Below are 22784 nucleotides of genomic sequence, written 5' to 3'. Positions count from 1 at the left end.
TCCCTGATGAACAGTGATGCAAAAATCCTCAACAAAATACTAACAAAATGAATTCAACAATACATTAAAAAGATCAATTAATTGTGACCAAGTGAGATTTATCCCAGAGATGCAAGGATGGTTCAACATATGCAAATCAATCAATGTGACACATTATATCAACAAAATGAAGGCTAAAAACCATTTGATTATTTCAACTGATGCTGAAAAAGCATCTGATAAAATTCAACATCCCTTCAAGATAAAAAACTGCACATAGAAGGAACATAGCTCCACAATAAAAGCCATATATGATAGACCCACCAGCTAGTATCATACTGAATGGGGAAAAACTGAAAGCCTTTCCTCTAGGATCTGGAACACAATAAGGATGCCCACTTTCACCACTGTTATTCACCATAGTACTGGAAGTCCTATGGCAATCAGACAAGAGAAAGAATAAAGGCATTAAAATTGGAAAGGAAGAAGTCAAATGATCCTTGTTTGCAGAAAACATGATCTTATATTTGGAAAAACTTAAAGACTCCACCAAAAAAACTATTAGAACCAATAAACAAATTAACTCAAGTTGTAGAATGTAAAATCAACATACAAAAATCAGTAGCATGTCTATATGACAACAGAGAACAATCTGAAAAAGAAATCAAGGAAGTAATCCCATTTACAATAGCTACAAATAAAAGTAAATATCTACAAATTAACTTAACCAAAGAAGTGAAAAATCTCTACAATGAAAACTATAAAACACTGATGAAAGAAATTGAAGAGGACACACACACACAAAAAAAATGGAAAGATATTCCATGTTCATGGATCAGAAGAATAAATATTGTTAAAATGTCCATACTACTCAAAGTAACCTATACTTTGTAGAGATTCAATGCAATCCCTACAAAATACCAATGATGTTCTTCACAGCAATAGAAACAAACTACCCTAAAATGTATGTGGAACCACAAATGATGCAGAATAGCCAAAGCTATCTTGAGCAAAAAGAACAAAGCTGGATGAATCACATTACCTGACTTTCAAATTATACTGCAGAGCTAAAGTCATTAAAACAGTATGGTAATGGCATATAAACAAAAATATAGACCAATGGAATGGGATGGAGAATCCAGAAACAAACCCATACATCTACGGTGAACTCATTTTCAATGAAGGTGCCAAGAGCATACATTGCAGAAAGGACAGCCTCTTCAATAAATGGTACTGGGAAAACTGGATATCCCTATGCAGAAGAATGAAACTAGACTATCTCTCACCATATACAAAAATCAAATCAAAATGGATTAAAGACTTAAATCTGAGACCTCAAACTATGAAACTACTACAAGAAAACATGAAGGAAACTCTCTAGGACATTGAACTGGGCAAAGATTTCTTAAGTAACATGCCACAAACACAAACTACTAAAGCAAAAATGGACAAATGGAATCATATTAAGTTAAAAACTTCTGCACAGCAATGAAACAATCAACAAAATGAAAAGACAACTCACAGAATGGGAGAAAATATTTGTACACGATCCATGTGACAAGAGATTAATAACCAGAATATAAAAGGGGCTCAAACAACTCTGTAGGAAAAAAAGTCTAATAATCTTATTAAAAATGGGCAAAAGATCTAAATACACATTTCTCAAAAGACGACATACAAATGCCAGACAGGCATATGAAAAGGTGCTCAACATCATTGATCATCAGGGAAATGCAAATCAATACTACAATGAGTTATCACCTCACCCTGGTTAAAATGGCTTTTATCCAAAAGGCAATAAAAACTGCTGATAAGAATGTGGAAAAAAGGGAATGCCTGTACACTGTTGGTCGAAATGTAATGTAAATTAGTACACTATGAAGAACAATTTGGAGATTCCTCAAAAAACTAAAACAAGAGCTACCATACTATCCAGCAATCCAACTGCTGGATATATACCCAAAAGAAAGGAAATCAGTATACTGAGGAGCTATCTGCACTCCTACATTTATTGCAGCACTAGTCACAATAGTCAAATTTTGGAAACAACCTAATCCTCAACAGATGAATAAAGAAAATGTGATAGACTACTATTTAGCTAAAAAAGGAATAAGATCCTGGGCCGGGCACAGTGGTTCATGCCTGTAATCCCAGCACTTTGGGAGGCTGAGGTAGGCGGATCACGAGGTCAGGAGTTCAAGACCAGCCTGGCCAATATGGTGAAACCTCATCTCTACTAAAAATACAAAAATTAGCCGGGTTTGGTGGTGGGCGCCTGTAATCCCAGCTACTTGGGAAGCGGAGGCAGGAGAACTGCTTGAACCCGGGAGGCGGAGGTTGCAGTGAGCCAAGATTATACCACTGCACTCCAGCCTGGGTGACACAGCAAGACTCTGTCTCAAAAAAAAAAAACAAAAAAAAAAGGGTAAGATTCTGTCTTTTGCAACAACAGGGATGGAACTGGAGGTCATTATGTTAAGTGAAATAAACCAGGCACAGAAAGATAAACTTCACATATTCTTATTTATTGAACTAAAAATCAAAACAATTGACCTCATGGAGACAGAAAGTAGAGGGATGGTTACTAGAGGCTGGGAAGGGTAGTGGTAGAGTGGTAGGCGGATGCAGGGATAGTTAATGGGTACAATAAAAATAGAAAGAATGAATAAGATCTAGTATTTGATAGCATAACTTTAGGATACCTAAAGAATGAATAAAATCTAGTATTTGATAGCATAACTTTAGGATACCTAGAGTCAATAATAACTTAATAGAACCTTTTTTTTTTTTTTTTTTTGAGACACAGTCTTGCTCTAAGGCCCAGGCTGGAGTGCAGTGGAGCGATCTCAGCTCACTACAAGCTCCGCCTCCCAGGTTCACACCATTCTCCTGCCTCAGCCTTCCAAGTAGCTGGGATTACAGGCACCCGCCACCATGCCCAGCTAACTTTTTTGTATTTTTTAGTAGAGACGGGGTTTCACCGTGTTAGCCAGGATGGTCTCGATCTCCTGACCTCATGATCCACCTGCCTCAGCCTCCCAAAGTGCTGGGATTACAGGCGTGAGCCACCACACCTGGCCTAATTGTACATTTTAAAATAACTAAAACTGTATAATTGGATTGCTTGTAACACAAGGGATAAATGCCTGAGGTGATGGATACCCCATTTTCCATGATGTGATTATTATACATTGTATGCTGAATTAAAACCTCTCATGAGATATATTTTCCCATTAAAAAAATTCCTCATTAAAAAAGTCATATATCCCATAAATATATGTATATATGTGTGTGTATATATATGTGTATATATATATTCAGTGTAATTTTAAAACATTTTAAATAATTATGAAGATTCATCAGTCATAACATTGCATTAATATACTGGTTTCATATAATTTATTTAATTTGGAATTCCTAATAAAGAACCAAACTTCTCATTACTGTATGTGCATAGAAAAATGTAATCTGCGGCCGGGCGCAGTGGCTCAAGCCTGTAATCCCAGCACTTTGGGAGGCCGAGACGGGTGGATCACGAGGTCAGGAGATCGAGACCATCCTGACTAACACAGTGAAACCCCGTCTCTACTAAAAATAAAAAAAAAAACTAGCCGGGCGAGGTGGCGGGCGCCTGTAGTCCCAGCTACTTGGGAGGCTGAGGCGGGAGAATGGCGCAAACCCGGGAGGCGGAGCTTGCAGTGAGCTGAGATCCGGCCACTGCACTCCAGTCCGGGCGACAGAGCGAGACTTCGCCTCAAAAAAAAAGAAAAAGAAAAATGTAATCTGCTTTACCAAAATTCCCTTTACAATATGACAAAGAATAAAAGTGGGATATACCTTTAGGGTAACACCCTCCTGAATCCCCAAATAGTGAGGAAAGCACAACATAGCACGGTCTCTGGAAAACAGCCAGGACCAACGCCCAGAACTCAGGGGAAGGAGCTGACAGGTGTGCGCACTCCAGAGTCCACTCACTTCCAGACATTCAGCCAGCAGAAAGCCTTCAGAGATCATCTAGTCCAACTATCTCACCTACAGCTGGGGAAACTGAGCCCAAGGGCAGAAATGGCTTACCAAGTCGACCTAAGTTATTGACCAGGAATAAACTTACCAGACCCTAGGAAATTAGAAGCAACAAGCTGGTGGCAGAAGTGGGGTGGGCTGTGGCTTTTATACTTACGGTAGTGACAAATGGCAACTGACCACGGAAGACAAGGTAAACAAATGAAAAGAGCGTATTACAGAATAATGAAAGAGCTTATTAAACACAAAAATGAAAGAGCTTATCACATGAATCCAAGTCACTATGAAAAAGACTCAATAAATTTGTTATTCTCCATTTAAAAAAAAGTACGTGATATATCTTAGAATGGTTTCCATCAAGAATGCTAAGATCTGCACAGAGATTGCATTCAAAGGGGTCAGCTCCAGGTATCCGGAAGGTTAATTTCTGTGGAATGCCTTCCTGCCCAGCACAGGCTTGTTTTTTCAAGGACAAAGTTTGTTTTTGATATGTGCACACATTTCATAGACACTAAAGCTAATATTCTGATTTTTGAGGCCTAAAATAACTTGTATGCAGATGACAAGTTATCTAAATGACCTGAAATAAAAGTGACTGTAAATAAGCCCTCAGGAATGTACAGTTCTTAAGCATCACGAACTGCAACTCCCAAAGTCAGGCATGTATCAACAACACCTTATCAATCCCAATGATGTTATGGGAGTCCAAAGACAGGCAGACAACATGGATAAGAATTTATTACTCCAGCATGAAGTAACAAGAATGTTAGCTTTACTGAGCTCCATGTCAGGAGCAGAAGTCTTCCCTTCCCACGCCTGTCCTCCCCTACCCTATAGTTCACCTTTTCCTCCTAGCAGGCTAACAAGAGCGAAGTGATTCTGTGATAAGATTCCTCTTTGGTTTCTAGTCCTTGTATTTATTCTTTATCATGCTTCTGGTGGCACCACTCCCCGGGGCATCCCTTCCCCCATTACCGCTAAAAGTAACAGGACTCCCGAATCCAAGTGATCTCATCCCTGTGTCCAGGCACCTCCAGGTGAGCAGGCCTCGCCATGCACATGTACCTGCTCAGGACAGTTTCTATTCCATGATTCACCCACCGGGTATCCTCCCTAGGGACTCAGGTTCATGCTTCGGCCTTTACGTTCTGTGCTATCATTTTAATGACTTTTACATGATTTAGAGGAAAGAACAGGAGCTTTGGAGCCAGAAAATCCTGGGTTGAATCCCAGCACCAGCATCCAAATTGAGTTCTGTGTCTGGGAACAAGTTATTTCTCCTTCCTGAGCCTTGGTGCCATTAAGTGTAAAAGGAGACGGCTGTGCAGAGTCAAGGAGAGGCTGCATATAAAGTACCTGGCACACAGTAGGTGCTCTGCGGATGCTCCTTTCCTTACCCTCCCCCGCCCCAACTCCCTCTTCCTCCAGTCAGAACTGTTGGCTCTGGCCTCTTTCTCTCGGGAATGATTTTCTTCCATCTCTTGTCGCCGACCCTCCTCGTGTGCTTCCTTTTGGCAAGAGCTTCTACACCTGAATCATGAAGAGTGTTTAAAAACCTGTATCGAGAAATGTGATTATAGAGCATTGCCAAACTGTGCTTCTTGAAATAGAAATAACGAGACTACAAAATGCAGCTAAGCTAGAGAGGGCTGCATGAGACTGAGAGAGCAGAGAAGATGCTTCCCTTTTCCCCTTCCCCAGTGACACCAGATTTAGCAAATGAAAATGTAAGACACTCTGTTAAATTTTCATTTCAGATAAATATCAAATGTTTCTAGTGTGTCCCGACAATTGCAGTTGAGAAGGAAAATGGCACTGTAGCAAAGATAAGCTGTAGAGAAAGGAAAATAAATCATGACTGCCAGAGACAGAGGCAGCTGTCCTTTCTACCTGGTGCTACCAGACAGAACTTCAAATTCTCTGACCAAAAGGGAACCCCTGGTGGAGTCAGAGCTTTGTGTGATTGTGGAGTCCTAGAAAGTGCCAGTAGGCAGTAAACACACAGCCATGGTCCTTCAGCTCCAGTAAGCATGGGTGGTTACTGGAGAGGGGCTTGGGACTTGAAGATGGCAGCTGCGGCCGGGCGCAGTGGCTCAAGCCTGTAATCCCAGCACTTTGGGAGGCCGAGACGGACGGATCACGAGGTCAGGAGATCAAGACCATCCTGGCTAACCTGGTGAAACCCTGTCTCTACTAAAAAATAAAAATAAAAAAAAAAAACTAGCCGGGCGAGGTGGCGGGCGCCTGTAGTCCCAGCTACTGGGGAGGCTGAGGCAGGAGAATGGCGTAAACCCGGGAGGCGGAGCTTGCAGTGAGCCAAGATCCGGCCACTGCACTACTCCAGCCTGGGCGACAGAGTGAGACTCCGTCTCAAAAAAAAAAAAAAAAAAGAAGATGGCAGCTGCCCAGGTACCCGCAATAAAATCCACCCACCTAATGCTATGTGAGTTTTATCATACTTTTTATTAATTTTTAAACATAATTTTGTGGAATGAGCACATATTTAATATTCCATATAATCTTTAAAGTGTTGCAAAGATGAAATAAGCCAGTCATACTTAAATACAAGTGAATTTTCTCTTAATTTATTTGGCTTTGAATTTTTGCTTTAAAAGAATAAAGGGCAGGCCGAGCGCGGTGGCTCAAGCCTGTAATCCCAGCACTTTGGGAGGCCGAGACGGGCGGATCATGAGGTCAGGAGATCGAGACCATCCTGACTAACACGGTGAAACCCTGTCTCTACTAAAAAAAAATACAAAACCTAGCCAGGCGAGGTGGCGGGCGCCTGTAGTCCCAGCTCCTCGGGAGGCTGAAGCAGGAGAATGGCGTAAACCCGGGAGGTGGAGCTTGCAGTGAGCTGAGATCCGGCCACTGCACTCCAGTCTGGACAACAGAGCGAGACTCCGCCTCAAAAAAAAAAAAAAAAAAAAAAAAAAAAAAAAAAAAAAAAAAGAATAAAGGGCAATAAAATTACACAGGAAAATGCACACGTTACTGTACAAACTGAAATATCATCCCCGCTGAATTATTGCAATAACGTCTCAACTGGACTCCCTGCTGCTGCCCATCCAGTCTCTTCTCATCTCAGCAGCCAGAATGATCCTTCTAAAAAATACATCAGATGACGCCGATTCCCTGCCCAGAACCCTCCACTGGCTCTCTGTAAGTGTGAGCCTCGCCAGTGGCCTTCAAGGTCCTGTGGGTCTTGGCGCCCCATCCCTCTCAGCCCCTCCAACTCTCCTCTCCTGCCCTCCCCTCGCTCACTGGGCACAGGCCACCCTGGCCACTGCCCAGAGCCTCCTGCCCAGATGTTCCTGTGCTTTCCCTCCCCTCCTGCAGGGCTTTGTTCTAATGCCAGCTTCTCCATGACACCTTCTCTGGCCACTTTCTAAGTTCATAGCCCCCATTCCTAGCACATCCTAGCCCCTCACTGCTGCCGATTCCCATCAACCTACTGCACATTTTACTTTAGTTGTATATTTGGTGTCTCTCCTCACTGGAATGCAAGGCAGACATTTGGGTATTTTGCTCTCTGTGGCCTCCGCAGAATGTAGAATAGTACATGGCACATAGGATGCACTTGATACAATTATTTTTTGAACGTTGAATAAACATAAGGTAAGAATAATGATGAGCTATACTGTGGTAAGATGTATTGACCAAAAGCCAAACAATGAATAAATGCGGAATTTTCTTCAAAACTTCAAAAACTAAAAACAGCTCTTCTTTTTGAGCTTTTTTGTGCACCTCTCACTTGCTTTCTTCTTTTTCTCCTCAGAAAATTATAGAGCCAGAGGAGGGTCATGACTTCCTGGCTTCTAAAATTAATATTCCAAAATGCAGGACACAGCATTGTCACCACTGGCATTTTACAAATCATGTGATTGAAGGAAGTACATATTTGCCTGAAGTAACATCCTTTGAAAGTGCTTCTCAAGTCTCCCTGCCTCAGGCTAAGAACAGTCAAGCAATTCCAGACTAAAGAATGTGCTCCTCATGAAATTTCAGCATAAGTGCATTCAATACACGTTTATTGATCAGCAGAGATCAAATCTGTTGCCCTTTTAACAAAGGTCCAACTGAATGACCTTTAAATGTGAGATGTGTCAAAATCCAAAACGCCAAACAGAAGTCTCCTTACCTCTCGGCAGAGTCTCTGATGAGCTGCTGCAAATCCACCTCCTGCTTCCTCAGGGTTCCAAATGAAGACTGGCTCTCCATGCGGCTGCTGCCCCCCACGTTCAGCTTGACCTTCCCCAGTGCGGTCTCCAGGGTTCCACTCACGTGGTTTGCAAACTTGCCCTCGTATTTCACAAAGTCCGACTCCACGACCACTGGAATGGAGGAGACGAGCAGAGGAAACTGATGATAAGGCCACCAAGGTGTCTTGGGTCACTTTGCTTTCCAAGCCTGTGCAGAGCCCTGGAAAGCAGGAGGCTGAGCCGGCAGCCACACTGTGTGTGCGGGCAAGAAAACAGGACAGCACGTGCATGTGTGTGTATGTATGTGTATATGTGTGTGCGTGTATGTATGTGTATGTGTCTGTGTGCGTATGTGTATGTGTCTATGTGCATATGCGTATGTGTGCGTGTGTGCATGTGTGCATGTGTGCGTATGTGTGCATGTGTGCGTATGTGTGCGTATGTGTGCGTATGTGTGCGCACGTGCGTGTGTACGTACGTATGTGTCTGCGTATGTGTGTCTGCGTATGTGTGTGTATGTGTGTGTATGTGTATGCATGTGTGCGTGTGTATGTGTATGTGTATATATGTGTGTATGTGTGTCTGTGTATGTGTGTGCCTGTGTATATATGCGTGTGCGTGTATGTGTGCGTGTGTATGCGTGCGTGTATGTGTGTATGGGTTTGTGTATGTGTGCACATGCGTGCGTGTGTGTGTGCATGTGTATGTCTGTGTGTCTGTGTGTGTGTGTGTGTGGACTGCGGGCACACAGTGGACCAGTGACCAGGGCTCCACTAGAGGTTTTTCTCTTTCATTGGTTTTCAACCCCAATATGTATAGAAAGGTGCACAGTAAGGACTAATGAATAAAGTGAGCACCTGTTTAACCACTATCCAGGTGAATCAATAGGCCATTTTAAATGTGTACTTTTCCAGGATGAAGACTGAAAGGGACCAAAGAAGACATCTGAACAGAGCAAGAACAGCAGCCTCTATTCTGGAGGCACCACGAGAGGACGGCCTTCCTTGGACACCTAGGCCTGTCCAGGGGCATCTTGTCTACCCACCCAACAGTCTCGAAAAACAATCCCCTGGCCCCTATCACCATCTCCAATCAAATTATTCCCTTCCCATATTTATGATTCTATCTCTGACCTCTACCCAGTCATTCAATTCCTTATCATGCAATTCCTTATCTCTGACTTCCTGATAAGGTCAGTGGACATGCCCTTTTTAAAATGATAGATGGGCCGGGCGCGGTGGCTCAAGCCTGTAATCCCAGCACTTTGGGAGGCCGAGACGGGTGGATCACGAGGTCAGGAGATCGAGACCATCCTGGTCTACACGGTGAAACCCCGTCTCTACTAAAAAATACAAAAAACTAGCCGGGCGAGATGGCGGGTGCCTGTAGTCCCAGCTACTCGGGAGGCTGAGGCAGGAGAATGGTGGGAGTCCGGGAGGCGGAGCTTGCAGTGAGCCGACATCGCGCCACTGCACTCCAGCCTGGGCGACAGAGCGAGACTCCGTCTCAAAAAAAAAAATAAAAAAAAAAAAAAATAAATAAAATAAAATAAAATAAAATGATAGATGTCTGATCTCATATCTGACCTGTCAGCCTTCTCACATCTCCAGGTTTCTACTATTCTCATTTTTAATCCAAACAAAAACCACCCTAAAAATAGTCTCTGTGTAGTGGCTCACATTTGTAATCCCAACAACTTAGGAGGCTGAGGCAGGAGGATCCCTTGAGGTCAGAAGTTCAAGACCAACCTGGGCAACACCAGCTACCCTGGAGGCTGAGGTGAGAGGATCACCTGAACCCAGGAGTACAAAGTGACAAGTTAGCAATGATCATGCCACTGCATGCCAGTCTGGGTGACAGAGCAACACCTTATCTCTAAGAAAATATAAAAATTATAAAAAATAAAAATAATAATTTTAAAAATAATCTCTATCATCACCATTTGTTAAGGAGATATTAAGAGTCCACTAGGAACTTCACACTTGGCCTTTTCCATTGTCCTGACCCAAGGCTCTGCTGGGCTCCCGGCTGTACTTCACAAGGTCTTCAAACCCACCTGCACTCTGAAAGGCTTCTTTCCATCCACTCACTGCCCCAACACCCAAACTTCACCTACACTTCTTCCACTGCAATCAAGAAAACCCACTCCTCAACCAGGGTTACTCAGAAGCAATTACCACTCAATCACCTTTGAAATTTATAAAACAGAGAACCATCTCCCATACCACCAGCCCAAAACTAAGGATGGCGTAAAAATGTATCCTATTCAGGGCCTTCTTTTGTTAATATCTCATGGAAAACAAACACTTTGGGCAATGCCTTGTGACGAAGGGCAGAGCAGAAATAAAGAGATTAGGATTACATCCCTACTCTAATATTACTAACTAGGAGAAGTTGGGTAACATTCATTTCCCTGAACCTCAGACTTTCACATGCAATTTGGAGATAATTAATGATACCTACCTGATGGGTTCTGCTGCAAGTTTATGTATGTAAAGCATGTAAGGTAGAGCCTCACACACAGCAAAGGCTCAATCTCTCCACTGTGTTTAGGCCAGAGAAATGTCATTTTCTGATAAACAGGACAGTCCGAGGTTCTACAAAGTACAGCAAAGACAGAAATTCTATCTTTAGGACACAGGTCTGGTCTTGGGCTTATTACCGCTCCTGGAAACCCTGTCCCCAAGACAGGATCCACAGCAGGAAGGAACAGTCAAGATTTGTCTGTGAGTTCTGAAAAGCCACTCTAGACACACATCCAAAGAAGATGTCATTTGTGCACACTTCTGCATCAAGGTGTCAACTGCTGTTGGTGGAAGGGAAGAAATGAGGGGACCAACAGGCCATCACTGGGACTGCCAACACCAATCACCACCCTATATCCTTCACAGTCCTGGGCAACACACGCCCCAGTGAGGCTGCGAGTGGGAAAAAATAACAAAGGTGAAGCATCCTGACTCTACCCAGTAGACAAGATAGAAGACACTTCTCGTCACTGCCCTAACACCAACAGCACACAGAATCCAGGGTGAGCTCTGACCTCAGATGAGCGTGCTCATGGATTCTTCACCTGCAGTGGCCGCCACTGGCCTCACCAACCCAGCACAAGTCTTTGTGATCTTTCAGGACACCACAAAAAAGGCATTTCACATCACAGAACAGGAAAACTCCAATTACTCAGGAGTTCTTGGTCTATTTTGTCATTTTCTCCCCTCTTGTTCCTTTTCATACTTAGTTATTTCACCATTCAATAGAAGTTCTGCCAGAAAGCACACAGAAGGGGAGGGTGATATAAAATTAACATCAATTCATTTGCCTATTGTGTGGCAGCTCTGATGAGCTGACTGGAGACAGCACTGACTGGAATCCTTTCCTGGAAGAAAGTTTGAAGATTATCTGTAAACTCAAATTATCTCCTCTACCTCTTTTCCCCTTTAACAGAGATGCAATCACAAAATTAGAGAGTTCTAGAGTTGAAAGAGGATTCAGACATCATTTTGTCCAATAATTAAGAGCTGATGATATTTTCATATATCACCACATTCCAAAAAGTAATGTAGCAATGAGTAAGTACCAAGTCTTCAAAAAGTTCCCATCCTCTGGTCCAGTAATTCTCTAAGAATTTATGCTGAAGCAGTTGCCTAAGAAACTACAACAAAAATGCACATAAAAATGCTCATTGCAGCCTTATTTATTAATCATTATTATTATTTTATTTTGGAGACAGGGTCTCACTCTGTTGCCCAGGCTGGAATGCAGTGGCACAATCATGGCTCACTCCAGCCTCAACCTCCTGGGTTCAAGCGATCCTCCCACCTTAACCTCTCAAGTAGCTGGGACTACAAGTGCATGCTACCATGCCCAGCTAATTTTTCTATTTTTTGTAGAGATGGGGTTTGCCACTTTGCCCAGGCTGGTCTCAAACTCCTAGGCTCAAGTGATCCGCCCACCTCGGCCTCCCAAAGTGCTGGAATTACAGGTATGAGCCACTGCACCCAGCCTCAATGTTATTTATTAAGCACTAAATTGTAGTGGTTAAGCAAATTAGGGTACATACACTCAAAGGAATATTACGTGTTTGTTGAAAACTGTATTTAAAAATACAGTTTCTTCCATAGGTAAAAATAACCTATGGAAGAAAACTTAATGTTAAGTAAAAAATACGGAATATATAAAAATTATATACAGTATATTTTCTTTCTTTTTTTTTTTTTTTTTTTTTTTTGAGATGGAATCTCACTCTGTCACCCAGGCTGGAGTGCAATGGCACAATATTGGCTCACTGCAACCTCTGCTACCCAGGTTCGAGTGATTCTCCTGCCTTAGCCTCCTGAGTATCTGGGATTACAGGTGCCCGCCACCATGCCCTGCTAATTTTTATATTTTTAGTAGAGATGGGGTTTCACCATGTTGGCCAGGCTGGTCTTGAACTCCTGACCTCGTAATCCACCTGCCTTAGCCTCCCAAAGTGCTGGGATTACATGCATGAGACACCACGCCCGGCCTACAGTACACTTTCAATTTTGTTATTAAACATCAGATCCAGAGAAATAAAAGGCTACAAACCAAGTGTTCATGGGAATTAACAACTGATGGTAGGATTTTTTATGTTTAAATTTTCTTCTTCATCCCTTTCTATATTTTATACTGTACTGTAACAATACATCTGACCCCAGTTTTGATGTCTGACTGCTCTCAGCTTCTGAGCCCCCACTCTTCCTTCTCTTTCTTTTGCACATCTGGACAAGCTGATAAGAGATCCCAGGTGCGCTGTCCATGGTGTCACTGAAAACTCAAACCACATAAACCCATCCCCCATGCAGGGGCCAACGCCCATCTCCACTCACTGATCACAATAAAAGCTGAGCCCATCTCCTTATCCCCTTCTCTGTGGCCATTTTTGGACCAGTTTTAGAGACTGTCCTGCTTTCCCCAGAAAGCATCCTTATATGAATAAACATTTTCACACCTTCTTGACGCTTATGTGGCATCATCAATTCAACACCAAACCACATTTGGGGTAGTGATCCACCCCACTTATGCTGAGTGACCACAACATGTACAGTAAGCATGTCTTACTTTTATACTAAACCGCAAAATTATTTTTAAAAGGTTAAGCTATAATGTGTCATGTCAGGCCTGCAGAATTTTGTTCATTTTAAGAAAGGATATGCTTTTAAGATGACAGGCAAAGAAACAGGAGAATTCATTATAAAGTATCTAGACTCAAGGCAATACATTCATTAAAGAAGAATCATCGACCAGGCACGGTGGCTGATGCCTGTCATCTCAGCACTTTGGGAGACCGAGATGGGTGGAATACTTGAGGTTAGGAGTTTGAGACCAGCTGGGCCAATATGGTGAAACACTGTCTCTACTAAAAATACAAAAACTAGCTGGGTGTGGTAGCGGGTGCCTGTAATCCCAGCTACTCAGGAGGCTGAGGCAGGAGAATCACTTGAACCCAAGAGGCAGAGGTTGCAATGAGCCAAGATCATGCCATTGCACTCCAGCATGGGCAACAGAAACTCCGCATCAAAAAAAAAAAAAAAAAAAAATCATCTTTTCTGAGACTAATTATAGAATATACACAAGGAAACATACCTGGACTCGGAAATTGGTCTTCTATAAGTACATCACCAAGGGTGAGGGATAAAACCTGGTACTTGGGTCTCTGCCAGCACCAGGATCTCTTCTTTTTTGTCACCAGACTTAGAAGCTGTAACTTATCAGAGTCATTCAGATTTGATACTGCAATCAGGTCACCATCAGCATCAACTTCTCTAAGAAAATTCCTTGTTGCCTTGGCAAACATTTTGAAAGCTCCAGATTACCTGAAAAAGTAAAGTTATCCTAAAATCAAATAAGAAGTTACTATTTTGTGGCTTTTTTCCCTAAAATTATTGTATTTCTCCCTATTCACAACAGTTCACATGAAAGAATATCTTCTTCTTAAAAGACCCTCTAGTTTGACTTTAGTGGGTAATAAAGAACTCAAATAGAGATATTGAAAGAACATATATATCCCAATCAGGATATAATAGGTTATGCTTCAGAAACAAACAATTCCTAAATCTTAGTGGTTTATAACAATAGGGTTTATTTGTTGCTCATATACTTGCTCAATACAGGGGTACAAGAGAGTTTTGTTTATTATGGTTATTCAGGGATCCAGACTGAAGGGAAAGCCAGCATCTTGAACGTTGTCAACCATTATCCAAGAGGAAAGAATTCTGGATGATCTCACACCAGCAATTAAATGATCTGGCCCCAAAGTGACACAAAGAAGGTTGCTTACAACTTGTCAGAACTAGTCACATGGCCTTAACCAAAAATAAGGGCCAGAAAATATAGTTTTATCAAGAATCTGGAAGTCAGGCTGGGCATGGTGGGTGATACATGTAATCCCAGCATTTTGGGAGGCCAAGGTAGGAAGACTGCTTGAGCCCAGGAGTTGGAAACCAGCCTGGGCACCATAGCCAAACTACAAATTAAAAATTAAAAAATTAGCTGAGTGTGGTGGTACACAGCTGTAGTCCCAGTTACTCGGGAGACTGAGGTGGGAAGACTGCTTGAGCCCAGGAGTTCAAAACTGCAGTGAGCCATGATCATGCCACTGCACTCCAGCCTGGGTGACAGTACAAGATTTTGTCTCAAAAAGGCAGAGAGCTGGGAATATTTGTTGAACAACAACATACTGACTACCACAATAGATAGCTTACCTATGACTACCTATCTGAAGGGTCATAGGTGCTTTTTCTCTACACTGTGTGATTTCTCATATTCAGATATGAAAAGTAACAAGCTATGCCTTTTTAACCCAGAAAATAAAGGCATAGTCATACTTTAGCAGGAGCGGAAAAGAAGAGACACATTGGAAGATATAAAAAAGGAAAATATTATATTCAGGAGAAGCGGTATAGACTATTTAACAAATGCTTTTGGAACAATGGGCTAACCATCTGGAAAGAAAAAAACTGAATTCCTCTTTCATACTATAAATAAGGCAAATTCCCAATGAAATCAAGAGGTTTCTTTGAAGAAAAAATGAAACTGTGGAAGTACTAGAAAAAATAGAGAAATATTTGTACAATTGCAGGATGAGAAGGGCCTTTAGAAAGACAAAGGGCAAACTGAGAAAATAATTGTAATATTTATGACAGGGAACAAAAATGCTTAATATATTTTTTAAAACTTTTACAAATCAAGTTTTAAAATACTGTACTCCAAGAGAAACATAGGCAATGGTTCTAAACCATTCACAATACACAAATTGCACAGAGCATGTATATACACATACACACACATATAATAAATTACCACATAAAAAAGAAGAAAATAACATTTTTACAAACTATCTATGGTCAAAATGAAAAGCTCTAATGGACAAGAATAGTGTTTTATTTTTGCTTGCACCCTGGTGCTTGGCACAGTTGCATAGTCACACAGTTCTTAGGATTTAAGAGATGAGAATAAGCTCAGACTTTAGCTCAATCCACTTTAGCATGAATCTCTTTTAGGGCATGGGAAATCATTTGTCTTATCAATCACTGGTTCTTTTCTATAGTATATTTTCTTAGATTATTATGATGCAGTAGCTACCTGACCCTGTTCTTGTATATTAACACTAGGAATGAACATTAAAGGAAAACTTCTAAAACATGCAAGGAAGTTCCTTTCTGATAAGGTGAACTGCAAAGCAGAATGACTAAGGATGCTCAGGCTGTCATCTGTAATTAATCTGTTACTATGTCATGCATAAGAATTTTGCATTCAATGGAATACTCATTTATTTATTTACCAAATCATCAACTGAATCATTCACTAATTTTTCTTGAGTACCTACTATACTACTGTGTTTAAGCACTTAGGATACAAAGACAAGAAATAATTTCTCTCCTCAATGAGCTACTAGTTTGGTGGCCAGATGGATAAATAAACAGCCTAGTTTTATGTTAGCTACTGGCAGAGATTGTTCCAGGGAAAGAACCAAGAAAAAGGCATCTAAATGTCATTGGGGAGAGGCGTACTGTCACAGAAGTCCTCCTGAAGTCGATGACATCCAAGCTGCATTGTGTAGGCTAAGTAGAAGTAAGCCAGGCAAAGGAGCATTGTATGGATGCTGTAGCTGAGGAGAAGCCATTATGAAAGCACAAAATTTGTAGGAGGTGGTGGAGGGATGGGAAAGACAGTGCCAAGCAAATGGGTTACCAGTGAGCTTGAGATGGCCCAGGAGACATTGTATTGTATTGATCTGCCATCCACCACTTTGACAGACTGGAATGACTGGTCAAGCTCTGAGCTTGACTCTTACACTGGAATGCAGCATTCCAGAGTAGAGAAGGGCCAGATACAAAGCTGCGGAGGCCCCCAATCCATGTCCTGCCTCTCCTGCAGGGCAGCCAGGGAAGCAGGTGCCATTGGAGGGTGTGTGATCAGAATGATCCCTTAGAAAAATCTTCTAGAAGCAAAATAGCAAAGGGACTGCAGGGGAGCAAGATTAGAGATGGACAAAAAATGACAATGCTCTGGACTAGGTCAGTGGCATGAAGATAGAAAAGATACTGGTTTGGTGAAGGTTGGTGATGAAAGAAAGAAGGCCCCCTGGGGCGTCATCCTGGTATCCCAGGTGCAGGCTGGGAGATGAGAAGGAAAAGCCAGTTATCAAGAGAGGGAATTTGAAAGTAACAGATTTACTTTGCTAAACATGGGACTGGGTCTCCCCGAGGGCCTATGAGAACTCGTCCTGCTAGTCCTGAAAAGCCACAGAACAATCTCCTTTAGTTTGCCACTGCTGTCAGGATCTCCACTGTTATGGCTTCTATTTTTTTCTGGGACAAGCTGAAAGGGAACTCACTCACGCACTTGCCTTCAGATCACACAGGTTTCTGAAGAAACCAAATCAGGCTTGCCATTAAAAAGCAAAATAAAACCCATCTGCTGTGAGTGGGAAAACCTTAGTAGACACCAATCCTTCCCCACAGGACTTAGACGGTAAAACAGAGTAAATTCCTAAATTATTTTTTAATTTTTTTTTTTTTTTCATCTAACATCAAACAGCTAATTTGGCTTCTTGGCAGGGTAGGGTACTTTAAAGAGAGTGACTGGAGGTGGCTATTTATTGCTTTGTAGGTTTTTATTAGACTCAAACATTTTAATCATGGGACTCTGAGAATATTCTCCTGGTGAAGTTAAAGTTAGAGGTTTCTTTATTACTATTATGTGTGAACTATACTTACATGGTTCAAAAATCTAAATTATGTAAAGGATATACATTGAGAAATCCCATTCCTGCCCAGGCCCCAATAACCCTTTCACTCCTCTCCCCTTCAGCCAAATTTCCTTCATATTTCTTTACACAGGTGTAGTTAAAAGGAACCTACACACTGCTCAGGATCTTGCTTTCTGCCACATACTTCCTTATGCAGAGGTATCATTGTGCATTTTACTTGTCCCATGTTGCTGACCACTTGGGTTATTTCTAAACTTTTGTTATATTAAAGATGTCCCCAGTAAATACCACATACAGATGTCCTCTTCATAAACAAACAAATGTATCTGAAGGGTAGATCCCTAAAAAAGAGATTGCTAGAACAATGGGTAAATGCATCTGTAATTGTAGGAGTTGTGCTATTCTGCAGTCTGACCAATAATGTTCAAAAGTATCCATCTTAGCAACAGCGTATCATTAGACTTTTGGATTTTTGCCAGTCTGATTGGTGAGAAATGGAATCTCAGCCTAGTTTTAGGTTGTGTTATTTTAATACAAATAAAATCAAGCATCTTTTATTTTGTTGAAAGGCTTTCTGTATTTAACTGTGTCCTTTGCTCATTTTCTATTCTTGCTTTTTTTGGCTTTATTTCCAGGAATGTTTGATATAATAAATCTACTAAAACACAGGCTAGGAACAATAGAGTTTATAATGCAGCATTAGGGGACAATACACTGCCACCATCATTCTCAAACATGTAAGATAACTAGTCAGCCAGGAAAGATTAAAGAATACGGTCAGGTCCAAATAAATGAAGGATCTACAGCTCAAGTTGCCTGACACAGACAAGCATGGTCATGTCTCAGCCAAAAATCAGACTCTGGATTAAAAGTTTCACAATGCTCCAATTTGGGAGAAGATGAAAATGTCCTCAGGAGACATCATGCTCAAATAGCTCATGGCCTAAAAACTCACCGCACTTCACAGCTGTTACAATAGATCATGGGCTCTCACACAGAGCCTTAAAAGTTATATTAGCAGCTGGGCGTGGTGGCTCACGCCTGTAATCCCAACACTTTGGGAGGCTGAGGTGGGGCGGGCGGATCACCTAAGGTCAGGAATTTGAAACCAGCCTGGCCCAACATGGTGAAACCCTGTCTCTACTAAAAATACAAAAATTAGCATGGCATGGTGGCAAGCAGTAATCCCAGCTACTCACTTGAACCTGGGAGGCAGAGGTTGCAGTGAGCCGAGATCATGCCATTGCACTCCAGCCTGGGCAACAAGAGTGAAACTTTGTCTCAAAAAAAAAAAAGTTGTATTAGCAAACAGTCCTTATTCACTTGTCTGGCTTCCCAGCTCAAAGCAGGTGAGAACTAAAAAAGCCAAACCAAATGCAGTAAGGATATCCTAGCTCGAGTCAGACTCCTGGACAAGAGACCTTCGGGGGCAGACACCAAGAAAGCAAGACAATAACACAAAGCTGGCAAAGCACACAGCCAACTGGAGCCACTGGGAACAAACAATCTTAAAAATAGTTGCCAGGGTGATGACTGCAGGAGAAGATAACTATATTCACTACTGTCCGTTAAGACTGGTTCAGAGTCATGGAATTATCTAGTTTTTGAATTAGAAGAGAAACCTCGTTCTTTCTCACACTCCATTCAGGATTCTTCTTAAGAACTGCTCTTGTTGAACCCTGGGCCTCTGCTTGAACAGTTCTAGAGAAGAAACTTCAACATCAAAATACTCTAGACAAAGAGAGGAGCCTTTTGAGTTGAGTGCCTGCTATGTTCCAGGCATGGGGCTTACTGCTTTATACACATTTCCTTATTTAATCTTCACAATAACTCTTTGAAGCAGGCATTGTCCACATTTTACAGATGAGGAAGCTGCGGTTCAAAGACGTTAAGTAACTTGCCCAAGATCACAGCAAAGAGAAAAGCAGCCCTGACATCTGGGAGCTGGCCTGGTACTATCAGGCCCTGGTGTTGCTGACCATTAGTAATGTCACAGAGCATCAACATCAGGCAAGGCCACTCTTGTCATGATAAATCAACATGAAAACAAGGCTGCTCTATAATCATACCTGAACACAGACAAAGCATGAACACGTTCAAAGCACAAAAATGATCAAATACCACCCCGCTTCCAGTCATTAGCAGTCCTGTGAGTGACTACTGCTTCCTGACCAATCACGGCTATAACCTCTCTCTGGCCTTCTCTCTTTTTTGACAAGATTTACTAGGATACTCAATCACAGAATTTCCCCTGCTTCCTGACCACATCCAATTCAGAGCTAAGTCCTCTTTCCCCAAATCACCTGCTATATGTCCAAATCCTCTGTCCTTTCTAACACCTCTTACTGAGACACCTCAGGGTTCTCCGTGGTGTCCCTCACTGCAAGGAGAAATAAACCAACTTATTGAACTGTTACTGTGTTCCTGGAGGTCTTTGACTGGAGGGCATTGAACATCACATAGAGAATCAGTGCTGAGCCAAGATTCCACCCGAGGTCCACCTGACTCCAAAGCCTGTGCCCTTGGCCACTCTACTCTGCTGGCTCCCTGTTCAGCTTTTTTTCTGTTCTAATGTGGGCCTCATATGATTCATTCTATAACATAAGAAAGTGCCCTTGAAAGGGTAAACCGCAGTTACAGTGGAAACAAAAATCATTGCTATGGAACATGTGTCACTTCCTTTCTATCTGGGGAGATGAAACATGGCTGTACTTGGCTACTTGTCTCATTGTTAACAATTTCAGCACACTTTGAATTAGTTTTAGTTTTCTAGATAGCAAAGAGCAATTGGGCCTATTAAATTAGAACAGAGGCGGCATCTTTTCTTATCTTCCTATGCCCCAGTACCTGAACTCATTTTTAATGAGAAGACAACTTAATATTTCATCATTTCTTTCTAAAATAAAAATCAGTATGTGAACTCAATGATAGTCATAAGACAGGCAGGAGCTTGGAAAGGGAGGGAGAGTGAGGGGGCAAAGGCTTTGGGGAAGTGAAGTGGGTAACAGAAGACAGCCTGGGTACGAATAGAGAAGATGTGGTGTGGTGGCAGGCACCTGCGGTCTCAGCCACCGGTGGATGTGAGGATTCCTTGAGCCCAGGAATTCAAGGCTGCAGTGAGTTAGGATAGCGCCACTGCACTCCAGCCTCGGTGACAGAGCGAGACCTTCTCTCAACAATAACAAAGAAGCTAGCCAAGGGACTGTGGCTGGAGGGCTGGGCCCTTTCTCTCTCAGATCTACCTCATGGTCTGGGCTCAACTTCTCCTTTAGAAAAAGAGCTTGGTGGTGGTAGATTGTGAAGACAATTAATTTCACTCTTCAGCTGCTTCTCCAAGCCCACAGTACTCCTTTCATTCCACTTGGACTTGGCCATCTGTCTGGCCGCCTGCCTGCCTGCCTCTCAGGACAGCAACCCCAAGCCATCCATCCCTTTCACTATCCCCATTCACTATTCTGGACAGAGTAGACTCTGGAGGAGTGGGTGGTCGGTGTGTTCAGTCCACAACCAACGCTCTTCTAAGAGGTGCCCTCTAGTCTTTCCCCTCGGGGTGCAGACGGCAAGCAGCACTGGAAAGGGTCAGGGGTCCTCAAATGGAGACCAAAGGGAGCCACGCGGGCAGCTGTCGAGAGCCATCCAGCGCATGCCGGGCACACCGAGTGGTGCTTGGCCTCCTCCCCAAGCTAGGGGCCCTCTAAATACCGGAGCAAGGTGGATGGGGACTCTTTTCCGTCAAGAGAGACTGAACTCCGTATCTGCTCCGCGGCCTGCCTCCCCGTACACACGCCCCCGAGCCGGAGGAGCCTCCGCAGCACCCAGAGGAGAGACCGGAAGACAAAGGATGAACGAGTGGGAAGCGGGTGGTCTGGGGGAAAGAAGAACGAAAATACCAGCTGCGCTTGCAACATCCAAGGAAGGAAGTGGCAGCGGGGAAGGGGAGAGGATGGGAAGGGGATGCTGAGTGTGAGTGGGGGCGGGACGCCGTGATGGGAGGGAGACTGGGCCGGGAATGCGGGTGGCGAGGGGAGCGACGGGACCTGCAGTTCCAGCGGTCGGGCAGCCAATCGATTCGTCTCCCCTAGGAAGGAGCGAGGGGAGGGTGTCCCAGAGAGAAAGCGCCGCGCGGCCTCGGCTGCTCCCGGCCCGGGACACCCAAACGGACCAAAGAGGAGCCGGAGTGTAGCCTGCAGCGGATCCCTCAGCTTGCGTCCGCTGCGCACTTACCCGCGCGCCCGCTGCTGGGTCTGCGGCAGCCGCGCCCCCTGCGCTGGCGGAGTCGGAGGAGCCTGCGCTGGGCCGGCCGGGGGCGGGCCCTCGGGAAGGGCGGAGGGAGGGATCGCCGGCCGGGACCTTTGCTCCGTACGGGCGCCCCAGAGCCGCGGGAGTGGCCGCCGGAGGCTGCGGGAGGGGCGCGCCCGGCGGAGGCGGGAGGAGAGGAACGTGGGGCGGGGGCTGCAGCGGGGGCGGGCCCGGGCCAGACCTCCCAGAAGCCCAGGAGAGAGCCGCTTCCCCTTCTTCGTGTGACTCCCTCGGAGCCGGGTTGCTGACGGCCCGGGACTCGGCCAGAGTCCTGGCGCACTTTTCGGGACTCACCCGGGAGATGTCAGGGCCTCTCCGGAAGAGTGGGCTGCGCCTGCCTTCCGCGGCCGCCTCGCCTCTTCGCTGCGCGGGACCGTGGGGTTTGAGAGCGGCGCCTCCTCGCGGGGCCAGACCCGCCACTCACAGTGGAGTGTGGACTGACACCGCGGCTTCACGGTTCAACCAGGAAAGTCCAAGGCCTGTCCAGCCTATGGGAGCCCCTAATGCCCGTGCCTGGAGTAGTATCTGGGTGTGTGGTGCGACTGTACCCACACTTAGGCCTGCCGCTAAAAAGTGATTCATTTATGTAAACTCCACTCTAAACTCTTTGAGGGCAAAACCAAGCGCTGTCACACACTGGGTGCTCAATGAATACTAAACAAGGGAATCTAAGCATAGCTGGTGCTTAAACATTGCTTTCTGATGGACTGACTTAAATATTAGATCGTTTGTAACATTAGGACCAGCTAAAACCGATTAACCATTACTTAAGTTGTTACGATGAGGCAGAGCCAAAATCTCCCGGGCATGTGCAAGAGGGAAAGCTTTCTAATTGTGAACACCACGTGCCCCGCATAAGGCTGCATTGGCGTCACCTGGGACTGGTTAGCAATGCCAAAAACGCCTGACCGGCCGCCAAGTCCAGAACACAGATTTGAGCTTTGCCTCCTGTCTCCTTGCCAGTTGACTGGCAATGGAGGTTTTTCTTTTCTCAAAAGCCTGTGCCACAGTATTGGTTTCTGTGTGCCTCAGGTAACGAGCCCATTGCT

At 43.8% G+C, this 22784-nt stretch overlaps 1 protein-coding gene across 6 annotated transcripts in view; it reads right to left on the bottom strand.

Moving 5' to 3' along the window:
- Window positions 1-22262, bottom strand: part of GSDME (gasdermin E) — a 58860-nt gene extending 36598 nt beyond the window's left edge. The window contains exons 1-3 of one of the 6 annotated variants that reach the window (XM_010375931.2): window positions 22030-22262; window positions 13809-14038; window positions 8144-8336 (exon numbers count right to left, since the gene is read on the bottom strand). In XM_010375931.2, the coding sequence (XP_010374233.1) occupies window positions 8144-8336; window positions 13809-14019 (404 nt within the window). In that variant the 5' untranslated portion in view covers window positions 14020-14038; window positions 22030-22262. The other 5 variants (XM_010375928.2, XM_030932423.1, XM_030932424.1 and 2 more) reach the window with 5 other exon arrangements.
- Between the last annotated feature and the right edge of the window lie 522 nt (window positions 22263-22784).

Source organism: Rhinopithecus roxellana, chromosome 6 (genome assembly GCF_007565055.1).
Source record: "Rhinopithecus roxellana isolate Shanxi Qingling chromosome 6, ASM756505v1, whole genome shotgun sequence".
NCBI classification, from domain to species: domain Eukaryota; kingdom Metazoa; phylum Chordata; class Mammalia; order Primates; family Cercopithecidae; genus Rhinopithecus; species Rhinopithecus roxellana.
Note: the sequence above shows the minus strand (reverse complement) of the source record. Positions and strands in the feature narration are given on the sequence as shown.